We start from the raw sequence: 18,616 nt of genomic DNA on the forward strand, positions 1-18,616 counted from the left end.
ACTTTATGACGTACTTTACCTCCAAGATAGACACTATTAGAGATAAAATTGTAACCATACAGCCGCCCGCTACAGTATCGCATCAGTGCGTTGTAGATCTCCTGAGGAACAATTCCACTCATTCTCTATTATAGGAGAGGAAGAATTGTATAAAATTGTTAAATCATCTAAACCCACAACATGTATGTTAGACCCTATTCCATCTAAGCTACTAAAGGAGGTACTTCCAGAAGTCATAGATCCTCTTCTGAATATTATTAATTCGTCACTATCATTAGGATATGTCCCCAAAACCTTCAAAATAGCTGTTATTAAGCCACTCATTAAAAAACCACAACTTGACCCCAATGAACTAATTAACTACAGACCAATTTCGAATCTCCCTTTTCTGTCAAAGATACTAGAAAAGGTAGTATCCTCACAATTATGCTCCTTCTTAGAGAAAAATGGTATCTGTGAGGATTTCCAGTCAGGTTTTAGACCATATCATAGTACTGAGACTGCTCTAATTAGAGTAACAAATGACCTGCTATTGTCAAGCGATCGTGGTTGCATCTCTCTATTAGTGCTACTGGATCTTAGTGCTGCATTTGATACTATTGACCACAACATTCTTTTAAATAGACTTGAAAATTATGTAGGCATTAGTGGTAGTGTACTGGCATGGTTCGAATCGTACTTATCAGACCGTCATCAGTTTGTGGCAATAAATGAAGAGGTATCATTTAGATCGCAAGTGCAGTATGGAGTACCTCAAGGCTCAGTGCTAGGGCCATTACTTTTTACGCTTTACATGTTACCCTTGGGAGATATCATCAGGAAACATGGTGTTAGCTTTCATTGTTACGCTGATGATACTCAGCTCTATATTTCTCCGCAGCCCGGCAAAACATATCCATTCGAAAAACTAACAGAATGCATAGCTGATATTAAAAACTGGATGGCGAATAACTTCTTACTGTTAAATTCTGAAAAAACAGAGGTACTAATTATTGGACCTAAAACCTCCACAAGTAATGACCTAAAACACAGTCTAATACTAGATGGCTGCTCTGTAAATTCGTCGTCATCAGTTAGGAACCTAGGTGTCCTATTCGATAGCAATCTCTCCTTTGAAAGCCACATTTCTAGCATCTGCAAAACCGCATTTTTCCGTCTTAAAAATATATCGAAATTACGACCTATGCTATCAATGTCAAATGCTGAAACATTAATTCATGCGTTCATGACCTCAAGGATAGATTATTGTAATGCTTTATTGGGTGGTTGTTCTGCACGCTTAATAAACAAACTCCAGCTGGTCCAAAATGCAGCAGCTAGAGTTCTTACTAGAACCAGAAAGTATGACCATATTAGCCCGGTTCTGTCAGCACTGCATTGGCTCCCTATAAAACATTGTATAGATTTTAAAATCTTGCTAATTACTTATAAAGCCCTCAATGGTTTAGCTCCTCAGTACTTGAACGAGCTCCTTACGTATTATAGTCCTTCACGTCCGCTGCGTTCTCAAAATTCTGGCAATTTGATAATACCTAGAATATCAAAATCAACTGCCGGCGACAGATCATTTTCTTATCTAGCGCCTAAACTCTGGAACAATCTACCTAACACTGTTCGGGAGGCAGACACACTCTGTCAGTTTAAATCTAGATTAAAGACACATCTCTTTAACCTGGCTTACACATAAAATCATTAACACATTTCTATAATTCAAATCCGTTAAAGGATTGTTAGGCTGCATTAATTAGGTCAACCGGAACCGAAAACACCTCCCATAACACCTGATGCACTCGTTGCATCGTAAAAAGAATGGCATCTACGCTAATATTAGTCTGTTTCATTCTTATTCCGAGGTCACCGTAGCCTCCAGACCCAGCCTGTATCCAGATCAGATGGTCACTCCAGTCCCCCGGATCCAGTCCGTACCCAGCTTAGATCATGGATCACCACCTAGAGATGACTTTAATAGCCGTGGATGTCAACCAGATGAGCTCCAAGGCGGATCATCAATAAAGACCTCGCCAACCTTGACGGCCATCGGCGCTACACCACAGGATCCTGATGAGTTCTCTATAATCAGACATTGGTACAAACTGTTGTTTGGTCTGGCCAGAGGAGAACTGGTCCCCCGACTGAGCCTGGTTTCTCCCAAGGTTTTTTTCTCCATCTCTGTCACCTGTGGAGTTTTGGTTCCTTGCCGCTGTCGCCTCTGGCTTGCTTAGTTGGGGACATTTTCCAGCGATATCGTATACTATTTGAACTGAACTGACGATGATATCACTGAATTCATTGATGAACTGCCTTTAACTGAAAATTGATTGTTACAATAATGCGTTACTTACACACTATTGTGCTGTTTAAATACTGTGCAGTTGCTTTGACACAATCTGTATTGTAAAAGGCGCTATATAACTTCAGTTACGCACCAGAAGGTACAGCCCAGGGGGCGTGGCTCCACCCCGCAGCAATATTCAATTGGACCATAGCACCATGGGGCGTGCTTAGGCGGCCTGTTTAAAATCTCAGGACTCTAGTTCGTTGCTTTTTGCTATTGGCTTGTGCCATTGCCTTTTGCCATTGCCTTTCGTCGTCGCTTTTGGTCTTCCGCCTGCCGTGGTTTGAGTGCTTTTCACCTGCGCTCGCCTGCTGGACCAAGCACGCGATTGTGCCATCAAAACTCTACAGAACAAACTGAAACTTTGTGACTGCCAAATTCTTCAAAGTTTCGCAACTCTGATGCAGAAGAGCTCCGAGTGTGTCAAACCGCGTAACCAGGCAACCAACCGAAGCTTCTCCCGGCAAACAGTCCACTCCTCACGAATGTGTTTCCCCGAAGACGTCATCCAAGGAGCAACCAATCAGCAAAGCCGGGGTTCCCTCTGCTAAAGACAAGCCTATGGAACTCTGCTTGAACCGAACGGAAGTAAACAAGATCTCTCTTTACTTAGCTGAAACTGGTGCAAAATATTCCATAACTTCAATATAAGTAGTTAAAAGCTAAATATATGCTTTTGTGGTTTTCTAAGGTTGCGATCTAAGAACTAGTTAAGAAATACTAGAACTTTGGGGTTCTCTTAACCCTTATGCGGTCTTCGTTTTGGAATCACACTCATGGTCTTTGGGGTCTCTAGAGACCCCAGGCAACAAAACTTAAATTTTGTAACAAAATAATAGTTAAAAAAAATATATAATATTTTTTTTTCCTGTTTATTAATGGTTTTGCTCCACATTTGTGCAGTTTTCGTAGGATTTATGCTATTTTTTAAATATATATAAATTATTAAATAAATATTTATTTTTAATAGTTTTATATGCAAAAACAGCTTATGTAAAATACACTTTACAGAATACCCACATTTTAAACTTTCATTCATGGGGATAAAATGGATAATTTGATATGGTTTAGTGTAAGATTTTTGCCCATTTTTTGGAAAATGCAGTTTTAAAAGTAAAAAAAAATATATAACTTTTACCACTAGATGGCTGCAGAGCACTACTATTAACTAATTGCTATTTGACCAACAATAAGATATTTTTTCACAAGTTTTTTGAGTTGAGTTCATATCTACATATTATGAAATCACAATTATTACAATAAAAAATACTTTTTGACAAAGTTAAGCATTTTTTGTACTGAAACAAAACAAGTTCTATTACATATTGAGTAGCAGTACACAACATGAACATAAGAATGCAACAACAACATCTTTTTTTTTTTTTGACAAATTATAAGAGAGCAGTTTTTATGGTCTCCAAATGTAGTCCTGTGTGTTTCATGATGTAGATGTGAACTCAACTGAAAATAACTTGTAAAAAGATATCTTTCAGGTGGTCAAATAGCAAAAAGCATATAGTGGAGCTCTGCAGCCACCTACTGGTAAAAGTATTTTTTTTACGTTTAAAACTGGATTTTCCAAAAGATGGGCAAAAATCTTACACTAAACCATGTGAAATTATCCATTTTATCCCCATGAATGAAATTTAGACATGTGGGCTTTTTATGAAAGGGAATTTTACAAAAAAAGCTGTTTTTGTATAAAAACCTATAAAAAATATTAATTTATTAATTTATATATATTTAAAAAATATCCTAAATCCTCCTAAAACTGCACACTTGAGGAGTAAAAACATTAATAAACCGGAAAATAACATTTGTTTTGTTTTTTTAACTATTATTTTATAACGAAAATTGCAAAGACCACGAACGTGAGTATTTTTTTTCACACTAACATAAAATCAAGCTATCATTACAATTTAATTTTTTATTTGTAGATCAAGATAGTGTTGACTGATTTACAAAGTCTCATACCATTTGGACAAAGGGAACATTTTTTTTTAAATTTTAGCGAACGCCATTTGGATTCCAGAAATCCCCCGAAGACCGCATAAGGGTTAAAATCCATAACTTCCCATCTCTGAAACTGTATGAGTGTGCGTGTGAATGTGTGTGTGTGTGTGTGTGTGTGTGTGTGTGTGTGTGTGTGTGTGTGTGTGTGTGTGTGTGTGTGTCTTAGTAGATTAGTTTTGTGTCCTAGAGTAGTTCAATAAATCATTGTTTCAATAAAAGAAGTGTCTTGAATTTTATGTTCACAAAAGTTCTATCTGTGTTTAGATCAAGTTACCTCAGCTTTAACATTTCCTAAAGTAATATTTGGTTTATTTGTGGTCTTGGCCAGGAGCATAATATAAACTAATAAGATAAACATAGTTAATAAAGCATCCTGAATTAACCACTTAGCTGGACGAATGGTTAAGAAGCTTAAATCTATTAATTCTGATACAATTTAATCAAGTTCCGAATCTTTTGATTCGGTTCCTTATTTGAATCATAAATTTGAGCTAATTGTATTACATGATGGCGGAGAATTAAAAGCAAACACATCTAACTATTTGAACATAAAACAAGTCATTATGTATGTGTATTTGTTCTATTTTATCCAGAAGAAATAGATCAGAGACAGAGAAACAGTTTATTGTGTTACTGTATGTTTTATTGTGGCTGCCAGCTTGGAATGAATGAAATTGTTACTCGAGTTGTTGTGTAAAGAATTTAAACTGCAGTAAAGATTTAGAAATTGTCCGCTGAGACAAAGAAAAGAAGAAAAGCGAGCGTGTACCTTGTTTTTCCTCTCAGTTCATAGGCCTCTGCAGCTAGTGTTTTACTCTGTGTGTTCCAGAGTGAAAATCAACTAAGCTGCGTCTCCCGGTTTAAGATCTTTTAGGCTCGCTACCTAATGGTCTTTTACCAAGTATTAACTTAAAGATAGTGAACTTAGGACGAGGAGAAATTTGAAATCTTGATCAAGTAAAATTGTGTGGCTGAGTCCACATGTGCGGTAGTGTTGTTTAAACAGACTAGCACAGAATTAAGGTCGGCCGAGACCGTGTGAAATATGTTGTATTAATTGCAGTAAAGCTGTGGATAAATGTGCGTCTAACGAGTTGAGACGGTTCTATAAGATAAGAATCTAAATAGTGCTTATTTGCTGTGCAATTCCGAAATGTGCTGTCATTTCATGCATTGTATTTAAAACTGCTGAACCACACGCTGGTGGTTGCCATAGAAACGCTGTGACCCGGAAATCCTAACATCCTAACAAGCCTATGTAAAACCATTAGCCTTGAAAAATAGCAGTTAGCACGCAAGCGGTTGGGTGATCCGTTGTGTTTGAACTCAGTGGGTGTAACGTGTTTGGGCGTGAAATCACAAGCTTCATATCTCTGTACACTATTCCTTTTATTTTCTTCCCTCCTCCCATGTGACAGGAATATTGACAATTTTAAACTCAAACCTATTTTTGATGCGATTGTAAACCAACCATTAAAGGTCTACCATAAATCTCAAATTAAAACATTTTATTTATTTGATTTAAGGCTGTTGGCATGGCTAGCTTAAACTGCCACAAGCGGTTGGCCTTATAATCAAGTGTTATTATCAGGTGGATTAATTTGATTACTTTGATCAATCTTAATAAATAATCTCCTTGCCACACCGCAATTTATGTGATTGATTTAACATTGATTATTTGTAGTCAATTTTAATGAGGCATCATTATAATTTGGTCACCAACTTTCATTGCCATGGTGAAAATTTATGTTAAACATTTTTATTTTGAAATTTTAATCTCTAATTTAAACTTTTGATTTTAATAAAATTTTTTGATTTTAATTGAACATTTTAATTTTAAGTTTAGTCATAATCACATTTCCCCTTTCACACGGCAATGATACATGTTGAGTAAAGAAATGATAATTTCCTTGATCAATTTTGAATGAAATCTCGTAAATTATAACCAGGAAAACTTTGGAGCAAAACCATTTCATACTGGCTGTCTCTCTCCTCACTCTCTCTCTTTCCCCTAGCTGTCCTCCTTTTGATTTGTTGCTGTTTCCTCGATTGTGCCTGTGAGAATCATAAAAGCAGAGAATTTTGGTTGTTTAAAAGACATTTAATCAATGTTCATACAACTTGACCACGCCAGTTAAACTTGTGCCTAACTCTCACTTTCCCCTCTCATCGTGGAATCTTACAGCCAAGGTCCCAACGAGTCCAGCAAGGACTGATAGGCGCCAGTCGTGAACCCGTTTCCAGAAACGTTCTGATTGGTGTACAGTGTGTCAATCCTACCAGCCGCAAAGCCAATACTGTCATTGATATTGTATGTTCCCTCATCCCAAAGGGGATTATAATAACAATCATAGTCCTGGCGTGTTGAAATTCCCATTTCTGAGCACCGTATCTAGAAGCATACATCAAGTTGAAAAAAAAAAAAAAAAACTTGACTGTACTCATTCTGCGGCCAAAAAGGTGTATTTCTTTTTCTCTCTCTCTCCCTACCATCTTTCCAAAGTGTTCCTTTTGTTGTTGTCTCCCTTCTCTCTTCCCTTGTAGGAAAGGGGGAAGCAGCCGACGACTATGCCGCCCTCTTGCTGTGTGTTCTATCTTCTCTCTTTTCTCTGTTCTAGCTACTACAGCAGTGGGTACTTCCCCTCACCTCCATCACAGCTACGCTAGCCGGAGGCGCGCACACCTCTACACACCCAAAATCACTTACACTTGACACCACCACGCTAACACCCCTGTTTTGGCTTTGTTTGTTGTTCCCTTTTCCAGGTCTGTGTCTGTTCTCCCCTCACTGTGTTGAAACATGTCTCGCACAACAGACCCCGTTGGCCACTGGGAGGACTTGGAAATCTGGCTAAGCAACGGACAGCCTCTTACCCAAAGCCGCCGAAGCTGTAAAACACCAGACACAAGACCAACTGGACAACAACATCACAAGCATCATGGAAAACGATCCGGGCCAGATTTACGGACACAAAGAGCTAGCAAAGATCACTGGCTCCCTCAGTCACACCCTCATCTCCTCCCTCAAACCGAGCGACAGGCAAGCCGCCTATCTCCAGCAGGAGCTGAAACGCACACAGCGACGCATCGAGCAGTTAGAGCTGGAGGCTCAAGAACGACGGGAAGGGTCCCAGGAGACGGATCCCAGAGCAAGTGAGGAGATCGCTTGACTACAAGAAACTCTAGCAAACAACACGAGAAATGGAGCAAGCAAAGTCAGCCCACGCCGAACTCCGCGACGAGCTACAGTATGCCAAGCAGCTACTGGAAAAGGCAAGGCTGGACTTCAGAGACAAAAACAGCAGAATTAAAGCCCTCGAAACGCATCTGACCAAGGCAAGAACTGAGATAAGTTACCTCACGTGTAGGGCTGGACAATATATCGAACGATATTGTGAGGCGCGTTTAGTCAATGAAGCCGGTACTTTGATTAGTGGTAAATCTCCATCACGTGCGTTCCGCTCAGGTTCCAGAGCGGACGTAAATCTCTGACAAGCTATGCCATATTGAGCTTAATATTGAATGCGATAGAGATTTACGTCTCTGTGTATTAATTGACGCTCCAGCGGAACCTGAGCAGAATGCACGTGATGGAGATTTACTACTAATCAAAGTACCAGTTTCTAATAAAAATATGATTTTATTGGATAAACCTAACACATACAAACTAATCTAACATAAACACACGCATTCACACAGGTTGCAGAAAGAGAAAGTGAGGAAAGAATGAGTTTAAAGGAATGAAAATATGAAGTCCCAAGTTTATAGCAATATGTGCAATTGCTTAGACCTGAACAACCATCAATCACTTAATTAACCCTCGTATTGAGTCTCTCAAAGAGGTTATTAAACTTTATATCAAAATGCACCAGTTCAGTGAGAATCTTGAAGTTGTACTTGCGTTGCCTTTTGTATCGAGGGGATTCCTTTCGTGCGTCGGGTTTTCCCAAGGTTGTTGATTGGTTGGTGGAGGGTCAATGTGATGTCTTCTTGGGCGTTGGCTGGATATGCGAGTTGCGCGCTGTTAAAGTTGAGGTCCGCGAAGACGTTTGGGTCAGGCGCGGCTTGCACGAAACTTAACTTGAACACGAAACTCTCAACGGAAAGAAATAAAAGAATTAAAGTAAAAGACAGAAGTGTAATGATCTCCTCATGTTTCCTTTAGAGGAGCGTCTGGCATGCAGGCCAGGCAGCGTCGAGACGCGGCGACGCGAAGCGCAAAGATTAAGACAGAGGGTTGTAAGGGGTGAGAGAGATAAGAGAGAGATTTTAGGGTGTCCTGGGGTTTTAAACTCAGCTTTTGGACACATCCCAAAATGATGTCTTGACCAATTAGAACATTGTCTGAACTCCGGTGGATTGCTGGTTCCACCTCCCAACCTTAAATCACAATGTCATCAGATCAGTCCCATGAACCCAAATTCCCGCTCTTTGCAGAGATAAATTTGGACATGATTTCTATAACAAGACTATTATACATTTAGCAAAGAATTGAATTACAGGAACATTTCGAGAATGCAATTTCAAACTCAGGCATATCAAACACAAGTATAAACCATCAAACTATTCAATAGTTATCAAAAAGGGACATACACAATAAGTGATTAAAACATAATAGGCAAATGTATGGGTTACATATATGAATAGGAAATTATGCATAGAAATGATGAGTTGCTCATGAGTCCTTTTTAGCATAATTTTGGGTGCATATACATTAGGGATGGGCAGTTTTCTGTGAATACTGTGACCATAAGGAGGTGTTCTGTGAGGAACAAAAGGTCAAGAGGGTATAGAAAGAATTTCAGTGTCCTGTGTCCTCAGTGGGGGAGACAACCAACAGAAATCTCTAATGATTCTCATATGATGTTCAAGATGTGCATCTCTTTGACAATTAATCTTGGTTACTTGCTCCAAATTTGACAATCAACAAGGGTCCTCTTGTGTTAATGTTGCAAGTCCCTATTTTAAGCTTGTAGTTACTTGGTTGCTTCAAGCTAGCTGGCTCTAGAGTGTCAAATTACACCTTTTACGACAGGGGTCTGGTCTTGCTGGAATTTGAGGCTGTAGAAGTGTTTTTACTTCTAATCGAATCTCCCAAATTGTTTGATTCGCGCTGATATCCTACACAGGACGCGACGGGCCCTGGCCTCGCCCCTGCTAAGCAGGCCGGGGTCCCCTGTTCCTGAAACATCACGTGAGCGAAAAGGGGGAGGGAGCGACTCAGAAACCCTCGCCAGCTCCCTCTGAAGATACCTACCTCACACCCAAGCTACGAGAACTCCCCAAGGCCAGCCATAACCCATCACATGGCATGGACCTCAAGGACCTTGACAAGCTGGCCTGAAACATCAGCAAATTCACCCCGAGTGTGCCAGATGGTCAAGACGTCCACTCTTACTTGAATGATGTCGATTTTCACTTAGAAATGAGACCCAACGTTACTGACAAAGACAGACTTTACCTGCTGCGAACGACATCCAGCCCTGAGGTGCGGAGCTTCCTGGACCGACAGCCTTCTCATCAAAGAATTCGCAGACCCAGAATCAGAGCAAGGACTGGTGGCCGCCCTGGAGACAAAACAGGGTCGTCATGAATCCTTCCAGGCATACTATAGCCGGCTTAGAGAAGCATACTTCAGAGGTTGCAACGAACCTGACATGGAGCAAGACCTGAACTTCAAAATTCTCTTTCTGAGAAATCTCCATCCTGGGGTAAACCACCACCTCGGCGTCCTTGCATGCCCACAAACAATGACGTCTCAACAGCTGTGAGACCTGGCACACAAAACCTACAGCAAGCAAAAGATGGCATCTAATGCAACCAGTCCAACAAATCGACGAAAGAACTTACAAAGATTCTACACTGATCAAGCTCAAGCTGAATCTACACACGAAGAAAAGACATTGCCGTGTTTTGAGTCACAAGAACTGATGAAAATTATGATGCAAGAGTTCTTCAAACGCAAAGAGGAGAATCGGAAGTGGGAAAAGAAAGAGAAACCCACTGCGGCCTGACTAGCGGCCAGACAAGAAGGCAACGTCCACCTGGTCCAACAAACCACACAGAACAGCACATATTTTCCTTACCCCAAGAACACTGTAACTGCCATAACTTCAGATGGACAAGAAAGCTCCTTTAAACATCCAGTGCAAGAGACAGAAACTGACTCAACACCTGACACGTCAGATCACAGCAGCTTCAAACAACTGCTGATAAAACCACTCAATTACCTGAAAGTGCTGTCCTGGTCGTCTGCCACTCCTCCGAAGAACACCAAATCAGTCCTGAAATCACACCTATCTCTTCTCAAACTCCAGTCCCTCAACTCCTGGGCAAGCTCATCGAAAAAGGTACAACGAGAAAGTTTTACCTCCCCATCAACATTGAAGGTCATGTCAAAGTGGAAGCCCTTCTAGACACAGGAGCCGACATCACTCTAATGTCAACTGAACTCCTTGAAAAAAAATTTAAGAAAGAAGAAATAAAACTGATGACACTTTCAAACTCCAAAGATGCAAACTGAACCTGCAAGCATACTCCCACACGGGCCTAAAGCTGAAACATGTGGTCCCAATTCACCTAACAGTGGGACCGATGAATCTCATCCACCCAGTCTACATCTCACCCCTAAACAACTATCCGCTCCTCATAGGAAATTATCTGCTTAATCGCTTTAAACCCTTGATAGACTTTAAGCTCCTGAAATTGTGGACGCAAGTCCGTGAGCCACTGCCCTTCCAGTCAGTAGTCCCCAATGAGTCGCAGTGTCAAGCCACAGACGTTGCCTTCAATTTGCTTAGTGACGACGCAGTGTCAAAGTCAAGGCCAAGCTCAAGTTCAACGCCAAGCAGCAAATAACAAGGCCCTTTCCTATGCTCACTGCAAGTGTGGGACTCAGATTCAGGTCCCCATCAACTCAGAACACTTTAGTGTCTGATGCAGTGCTAGCCCCTGGGAAGGAAAACTCAGCCGGCAGCCTGAATCTTTTCAAAGCATTGAAGCACAGACACCAAAGCCTACCAAAGGACACCAGACTCAAGAAAGCAGATCGCCAAAGACTTAAAGAAATTCTACATGAGTACAAGGACTCTTTTGCAAAGGATGTCCCGGACTGTGGCCAAATGAAACTGATACCCACAGCGTAGGTCGATGGCTGCCCAGACAATCACCGGGGCAATCTGAAGGTGGGCGTGGTCCGGCTCACCAGCGACCCTCGCCCATCAACCATTCAATACATTTCATGTCCTCCCACCCACCCCAATGGCTACAGCTCTTACACGCCGCCAACACGCCGTTGGCATGCAAGACCCCTCCTCCTCCTATATCGAACTGTCCCTCCATGCCACATCACCACACCAGCCTGTTTCTGCCCACATCTTCGACCATTCCTCTCCTCTGAGTTCTACACTTGACTAATGCACGTCTTCAGACCTCCGCACCCTCCAGTCCATCAAGCACATGCTGCATCTGCAAAATGGTGCCCTCACATATGTCTCTGAGCCCCTAACTGCGCCAAAGCTTGTAGTCCCTCAGAGCCAAAGGGGGACAATGCTTAGGCACGCACACGATGCACCATGCACAGTGCACTAAGGTGCCAAAACCAACTACAGCACTTTCAAATAGGTGGCAAAGTGGCCTGGCATGCAACAAGACGTGGCAGATTACATGAAAGGATGCCTGGTGTGTTGCCAGTTTCAACCAAGAAACCCAAACCACCGAGCACAACTGAAATGGAAAGAAATGATGCAGGAAGTATTGAAACTTTTGGGTGTAAAGCCCGATACTAGCCATCTCCTTCGCACAACCAACACGTCAGAGATGCGCAGAAGGCCGCAAAGCCTTCTACGACCAGAAGGCCCCCCACAAGGAACTCAATGTCGGAAACAAAGTGTGGTATTACGGTTTCGCCATCCTTGGCAGAACCCTCCCTATCGCTTGTCAGAGAAAGTCCTTACCCCACTGAAAGGAATCCCACAAGCTCTCACCTATTGCCCACCAAACCAAAATCGGGCAAGGGCGCAGCGAGTCAGTTCCTCGATAGGCTCGCCAAAAGCCGATAAAGAAACATTGGGACTCCAACCGACAGCAAAAGGGGGAAGACCAAACCCACTAACACAGACCGACAGTTCCTGACTATGACTCACACTAACATGATTTCTATCCTTCTAGGTAAACACACAGCTAACCTCCGAAACACAACACAAATCACCTACACATTCTCCTCCGCCGCACTGCTAGGACCAACCTCCGCCCAGCAGAGAGGAGCTGTTCCACACATGTGACACTTATCCTTGCTGTCTAACCTCAGTCAGTGTCATTGTGTCTCTTTGTGTTTTCCTTTCTCTCTCTTTTCCTATGTGTCCCTTCCTTCTAGCCCTCATCAGAAACTTACCTAACTTTTCTTTTAAGTCTAGGCCCCTGAAGATGGGATTGACTCAGTACACCAAATTATTTGCAAATCATTGCCAGAAACGTTAACGATATAGGCGACCCCGCCAAACCATGATCTTCGTGGCTAACTGTGCCGTTGTTATTTCCTACCGCCAGGTAGATGGTAAGATTCACCGCCTTGTTTATCTGCGTAATCAGGATTATCGATAACTAACCGCAAAATCTACCTCTAAAGTTGTATGGCCGATTTGACTCTATGATGCTTTCCAGAACACACTACACCCTATCAGCCCCCAAAACTCTTGGGCCGACACCCGTCAGACACGGGCAGTCCTTGCCCATGTGCAGGCAGATGTGAACCACATGCTGCGCTAATTACAGAAAATGATCGTAACCCAGGCTGAATTAAGCGGGTACCACCGGCGTCCTAAACGATTATTGGGCGCCCTGCTGGGGCTGCTACGGCTGTAGACACTCTGTTTAACATTCCAAACCTAGCCACCTTAAAACGAAATGTAAGCAAAATCCCGGCTGAATCACAATTTAGCACCGTAACAAATCTTAAACTGTCCATGGTCGTACCAAAACGGTTACGTTCAAACGCAACGCCTTAGTACTCCCATGGCCCATGCGCTACGAGAAAGAGGCTTCTCAATGGATAGCACCAGGAACATCGCCAGCCAAAAGGGGGAAATATGTAGGATCTCGGTCGAGCAAAGCACCAAACAGAAATTACCACATTCCAAAGAATCAAAAGGACCCTCTTTCCAGCCATAAAATTTATCCATGACCATCACATGACGATCACCAGACGCCAGCTAGTCTACTAGTCTTCCCTAGTTTTGACCCGGCCTGCCCGGTTAACATTAATTCATGTCAGGTGCAAAGGAAGATGGTAATTCACAGGACACTAAAACAGTGATAACGCGACCAGGGAGCAGAAACCGCTCTTTGTCTGGGAGCACCCAAAAAAACAGATGTCCAGTTTTCTCCTGACGTAAATTTCAATCATATAAACAGAAAAGGTAAATTTAAACGAGCCTGTAGGTCACAGGATCCGTCCAGCGTGACTCTCGTGACCTTTTCGAACAACTCATCTCCCTCCTCTGACATTCCTAAACGCACCCCGTCTCTCCATTGAGAGCACGAAAAGACAAGCTTTAAGAGACAATCAACTTACTAGTATTGCTTTTAGAGCAACAGTATCATATGTTTTCATGTTTTCTTTTATATGCCACATGTTTTATGTGATGGTTGGAGTTTGATCTATGCATTAAATGCCTTTGGGAAAGGAAGTCATCAAATGTATTAGCATGCAAGCAGTATAGCCTTGTTTGATATGTAATGAATTATCTGGATGAATGCTACACAGCAAAACGAACGAGAAGTTGATATTGTGTATATTTTATGCATTGCAACAGTTTATTGAGGTTATTAACGTGCAGATATTTTATTATCTTAAGTTACGCACCAGAAGGTACAGCCCAGGGGGCGTGGCTCCGCCCCGCAGCAATATTCGATTGGACCATAGCACCATGGGGCGTGCTTAGGCGGTGCTGTTTAAAATCTCTGGACTCTAATAGTTCTTTGCTTTTTGCTATTGGCTTGTGCCATTGCCTTTTGTCATTGCCTTTCGTCGTCGCTTTTGGTCTTCCGTCTGCCAGGGTTTGAGTGCTTTTCACCTGCGCTCGCCCGCTGGACCAAGCACGCGATTCATCTAGATTAATCTAGATTAAATCTTGGAATTAATCTATATTAATCTAGATTAAAATGGCTAATTTGAATTCTGCTGAAGGCATTCAGAATATGTGTGCTACCCAAATAATGACTAAAAGTAAGTCTTCGAGAACGGGCCAGGTGGCGCATTAGATCAGGCGCTCATCTACTCTTTCCAAAATGCATCACAAACTGCTTGACAATTGCATTTACAACATAATTACCTATACAAACTTGTGTAACCAAGTACTTCTGCGCAAAAGGCTGCACAACATGCATGCTCGCGTTAAATACACAGAAGCGCACAGGCATGGATTTCTGCGTGCATAGTCTTCCATTAAACTGCGTTGCTTTTTGACAGTCATTATTAGCCTCTTCCATTTTCTGACAATTGCTCCAACAGTTGTTCTTTTTTTCACTAAGCTGCTTGGCAATTGCCCCGTAGCCCTTTCCAGCTTTGTGAAGGTCTACAATTTCGTCTCTTGTGTCTTTTGACAGCTCTTTGGTTTTGCCCATGTTGCTACTTAGACTTTGGCTGATTGTGGGGTGCACAGGTGTCTTTATGACAGCTAACGACCTCAAACAGGTGCTACTAATTTAGAATCATGAGCAGAGTGTAGCTGGACTATTTATAAGCAAAATAACAGGTCTTGGAGGGTCAGAAATCTGGTTGATTAGCAAGTGATCAAATACTTATTTGACACAGTAATTTTTAGTTTTAGATTCTGTCTCTCACAGTGGAAATGCAACTATGCTGAAAATTGTAGACCCCTCCACGATTTCTAAGTAAGAGAACTTGCAAATACTTATTGACCTCACTGTGTGTGTATATATATATATACGGAGGGCATTTACACTAGGGGTGGGCATAGATTATTTTTTTAATCTAGATTAATCTAGATTAAATCTTGGAATTAATCTATATTAATCTAGATTACAATGGCTAATTTGAATTCTGCTGAAGGCATTCAGAATATGTGTGCTACCCAAATAATGACTAAAAGTAAGTCTTCAAGAACGGGCCAGGTGGCGCATTAGATCAGGTGCTCATCTCCTGTTTCCAAAATGCATCACAAACTGCTTGACAATTGCATTTACAACATTACCTATACAAACTTGTGTAACCAAGTACTTCTGCGCAAAAGGCTGCACGACATGCGCGCTCCCGTTAAATACACAGACGCGCACAGGCATGGATTTCTGCGTGCATAGTCTTCCATTAAACTGCATTGCTTTTAGAAGCGTCAATTCAGTTGTTGCATATAGTTCAATGTCTTTATTTCGGGATTATCAAAGTAAATTATACCTCAAACTTGAGATTTTACTGGGGCACAGCAGATTTTCACCGGGGCACGTGCCCCAGTAAAAAGGGTCTAGTAACGCACCTGCCCTGAAGAGGCTTCATAGCTGCATCCATGTTTGCACGTCTCATTTGTGCAATTCGACTAGGTATACGTCATCCGCGCTAAAATATCAAGGTGAAAGTTATCATATCTTGCGTAGTTTAGACCCAGCCCGATAAGAGTCTCACGTTAACACAGCACGTTAACGCCGATAACGGCCCACCACTAATAATTTTTATATAATACAGTTTTTTGTTTTTTTTGTTTTAAATGCAGGGACTGTTACAATATTTTTGGTATGATATCAATGTTATGGTGCATCTTGTAACCCTTTGGTGTGTTTGCAGCACTAATGGGTAAACTGCAGTTAATTTAATAAGCTCTTGAAATTCCACATAAACTTTACAGTTAGGATGCTTGAACTTTGTTGATTGGCTCCAGTAAAACGATATGTTCTATTAAATGATGCTAAATATATTACTTTATTTTAAGTAATGTTTCTTTAATTAAGTGTATTTTAATAAAAAATTTAACAAATCTATGCTATGCAGTTGGCATGTTGATTTTTTTTAGCTGTAAGAGGCTTTACTACTATTAGCTACTATTCAAGGCACAGTAAGTACCTGGTTACATGTTGTTGCATTTTGCAGGTTAAGTTTAATACCTAAAAAAATACAGTTTCTTTGTCTGGGTTGTATCTGTGATCTTGCATATAAACTGTTTGAATTTTTAAACAGTATAAATTATTATTCAGATAGGATTAGGGTACAGATTTTAAAATAACAGATGGTGCATTTCTAATTTCACAGCTTCAAGATCGGCAACATTTTGTGGAAAACGACGACATGTACAGCCTACAGGATCTTATTGACACCTCTACCGGGCGTCTCAGCTGTTCCCTCACTGAAATTCACACAACTTTTGCCAAACATATTAAACTGGACTGTGAGGTAGGTTTGTGGTTCTAGAACATAGAAATACAGATAGTGAAAAAACATATACAAATTATTTATTAAAATAAAGTACATGAAAGTGATTAAGTCTTAAAGTAGAAAAGTTGTTGGAATTTTCTGCAGTGAAACAAAATACATGTGTATGTGCATGTGTATGTACAGGTGCATCTCAATAAATTAGAATGGCATGGAAAAGTTCATTTATTTCAGTAATTCAACTCAAATTGTGAAACTTGTGTATTAAATGAATTCAATGCACACATAATGAAGTAGTTTAAGTCTTTGGTTCTTTTAATTGTGATGATTTGCCTCATATTTAACAAAAACCCACCAATTCACTATATCAACAAATTAGAATACTTAATAAAACCAATAAAAAACATTTTTAATGAATTGTTGGCCTTCTGGAAAGTATGTTCATTTACTGTATATGTACTTAATACTTGGTAGGGGCTCATTTTGCTTTAATTACTGCCTCAATTCAGTCTGTGGCACTGCTGAGGTGGTATGGAAGCCCAGGTTTCTTTGACATTGGCCTTCTGTCTGTGGTTCAGGAGTGGCTTAACAAGAGAAATACGCCGAATCCCTTGACAGGTCTGTGTGTTGGCTCTTGATGCCTTGACCCCAGCCTCAGTCCATTCCTTGTGAAGTTCACCCAAATTCTTGAATCAATTTTGCTTGACAAGCCTCTCAAGGCTGCGGTTCTCTCGGTTGTGCATCTTTTCCTTCCACTTAACTTTCTGTTAACATGCTTAAATACAGCACTCCGTAAACAGCCAGCTTCTTTGGGAATAAATGTTTGTGGCTTACCCTCCTTGTGAAGGGTGTCAATGATTGTCTTCTGGACAACTGTCAGATCAGTAGTCTTCCCCATGATTGTGTAGCCAGGAAACCTTTGCTGGTCTTTTGAGTTGATTAGCTGATTGGCATGTTATCATATTCTAATTTGTTGAGAAAGTGAATTGTTGGGTTTTTGTTAAATGTGAGGCAAAATATCACAATTAAAAGAACCAAAGACTTAACTACTTTAGTCTCTGTGTACTGAATTTATTTAATAAGAGTTTCACTTTTTCACAACTCTCTAATTTATTGATTTGCACCTGTGTATGTGTATATGGTGAACGTGATTTCACCGAGTACAACATGTTCCTGGATCAACATCTTTGTTGATCCTGGAACAACATCTCAATCAACCAATCAGAATTGAGGGATAACTTTTTAGGAAATGTTAGTTTTAGGCTTATGATCACAGTTAGATGCTTCTACACCCTTGTTAACAGGTATTATTTCCCTTTGATTTTAGGAATAAATTATGGTTAGGGTTAGGTTTAGGTTTATTTTTGGACACTAATGTTGATCCAGGATCAACAAAAATGTTAATCCAGGAACATGTCTTACTTGGCAAAATCACGGCGATATATATGTATGTATGTGTGTGTGTGTGTATATATATATATATATACACCCTTACTATTGGCGCCTTCAGGTGTGTGTTAACACAATGCCAAAGAGAAAAGTCATCATCAATAATCTTAGAGTAGCAGTTATTGCTTTCATCAGTCTTAGAAGGGAAATACAGCCATGTCCAAACAATTTGGAGTCCACCATTCTTCAGTAAGGAAGTTTATTCTCAAGTGGGAAACATTCAAAACAGACACCATCTTCACATCTTACCAGGAGTAGACATCCCAGCTAATTCACCACAAGATCAGACTGATTGTAACACTCAGAGAAATGGAAGACAACCCAAGAACTACAACACAGACTCTACATGTCTCTTCCGTCTAAAAAAAACATGGCATCATGGTTTAGGTTTGCAAAGTTGCATCTGAACAAACTATGGGCCTGTTTACACCTGGTCTCTT

The 18,616-nt window shown here is 40.9% G+C and overlaps 1 protein-coding gene across 1 annotated transcript in view; it reads left to right on the top strand.

The window, feature by feature from the left end:
• The window catches only part of LOC141345750 (differentially expressed in FDCP 8 homolog), a 61,755-nt gene that overhangs the window by 17,112 nt on the left and 26,027 nt on the right, over positions 1-18,616 (top strand). The window contains exon 3 of the mRNA XM_073850644.1: positions 16,608-16,748. Within this exon, the coding sequence (XP_073706745.1) occupies positions 16,608-16,748 (141 nt within the window). The remainder of the gene's footprint in view (positions 1-16,607; positions 16,749-18,616) is intronic.

Source organism: Garra rufa, chromosome 11, assembly GCF_049309525.1.
Source record: "Garra rufa chromosome 11, GarRuf1.0, whole genome shotgun sequence".
Taxonomy (NCBI): domain Eukaryota; kingdom Metazoa; phylum Chordata; class Actinopteri; order Cypriniformes; family Cyprinidae; genus Garra; species Garra rufa.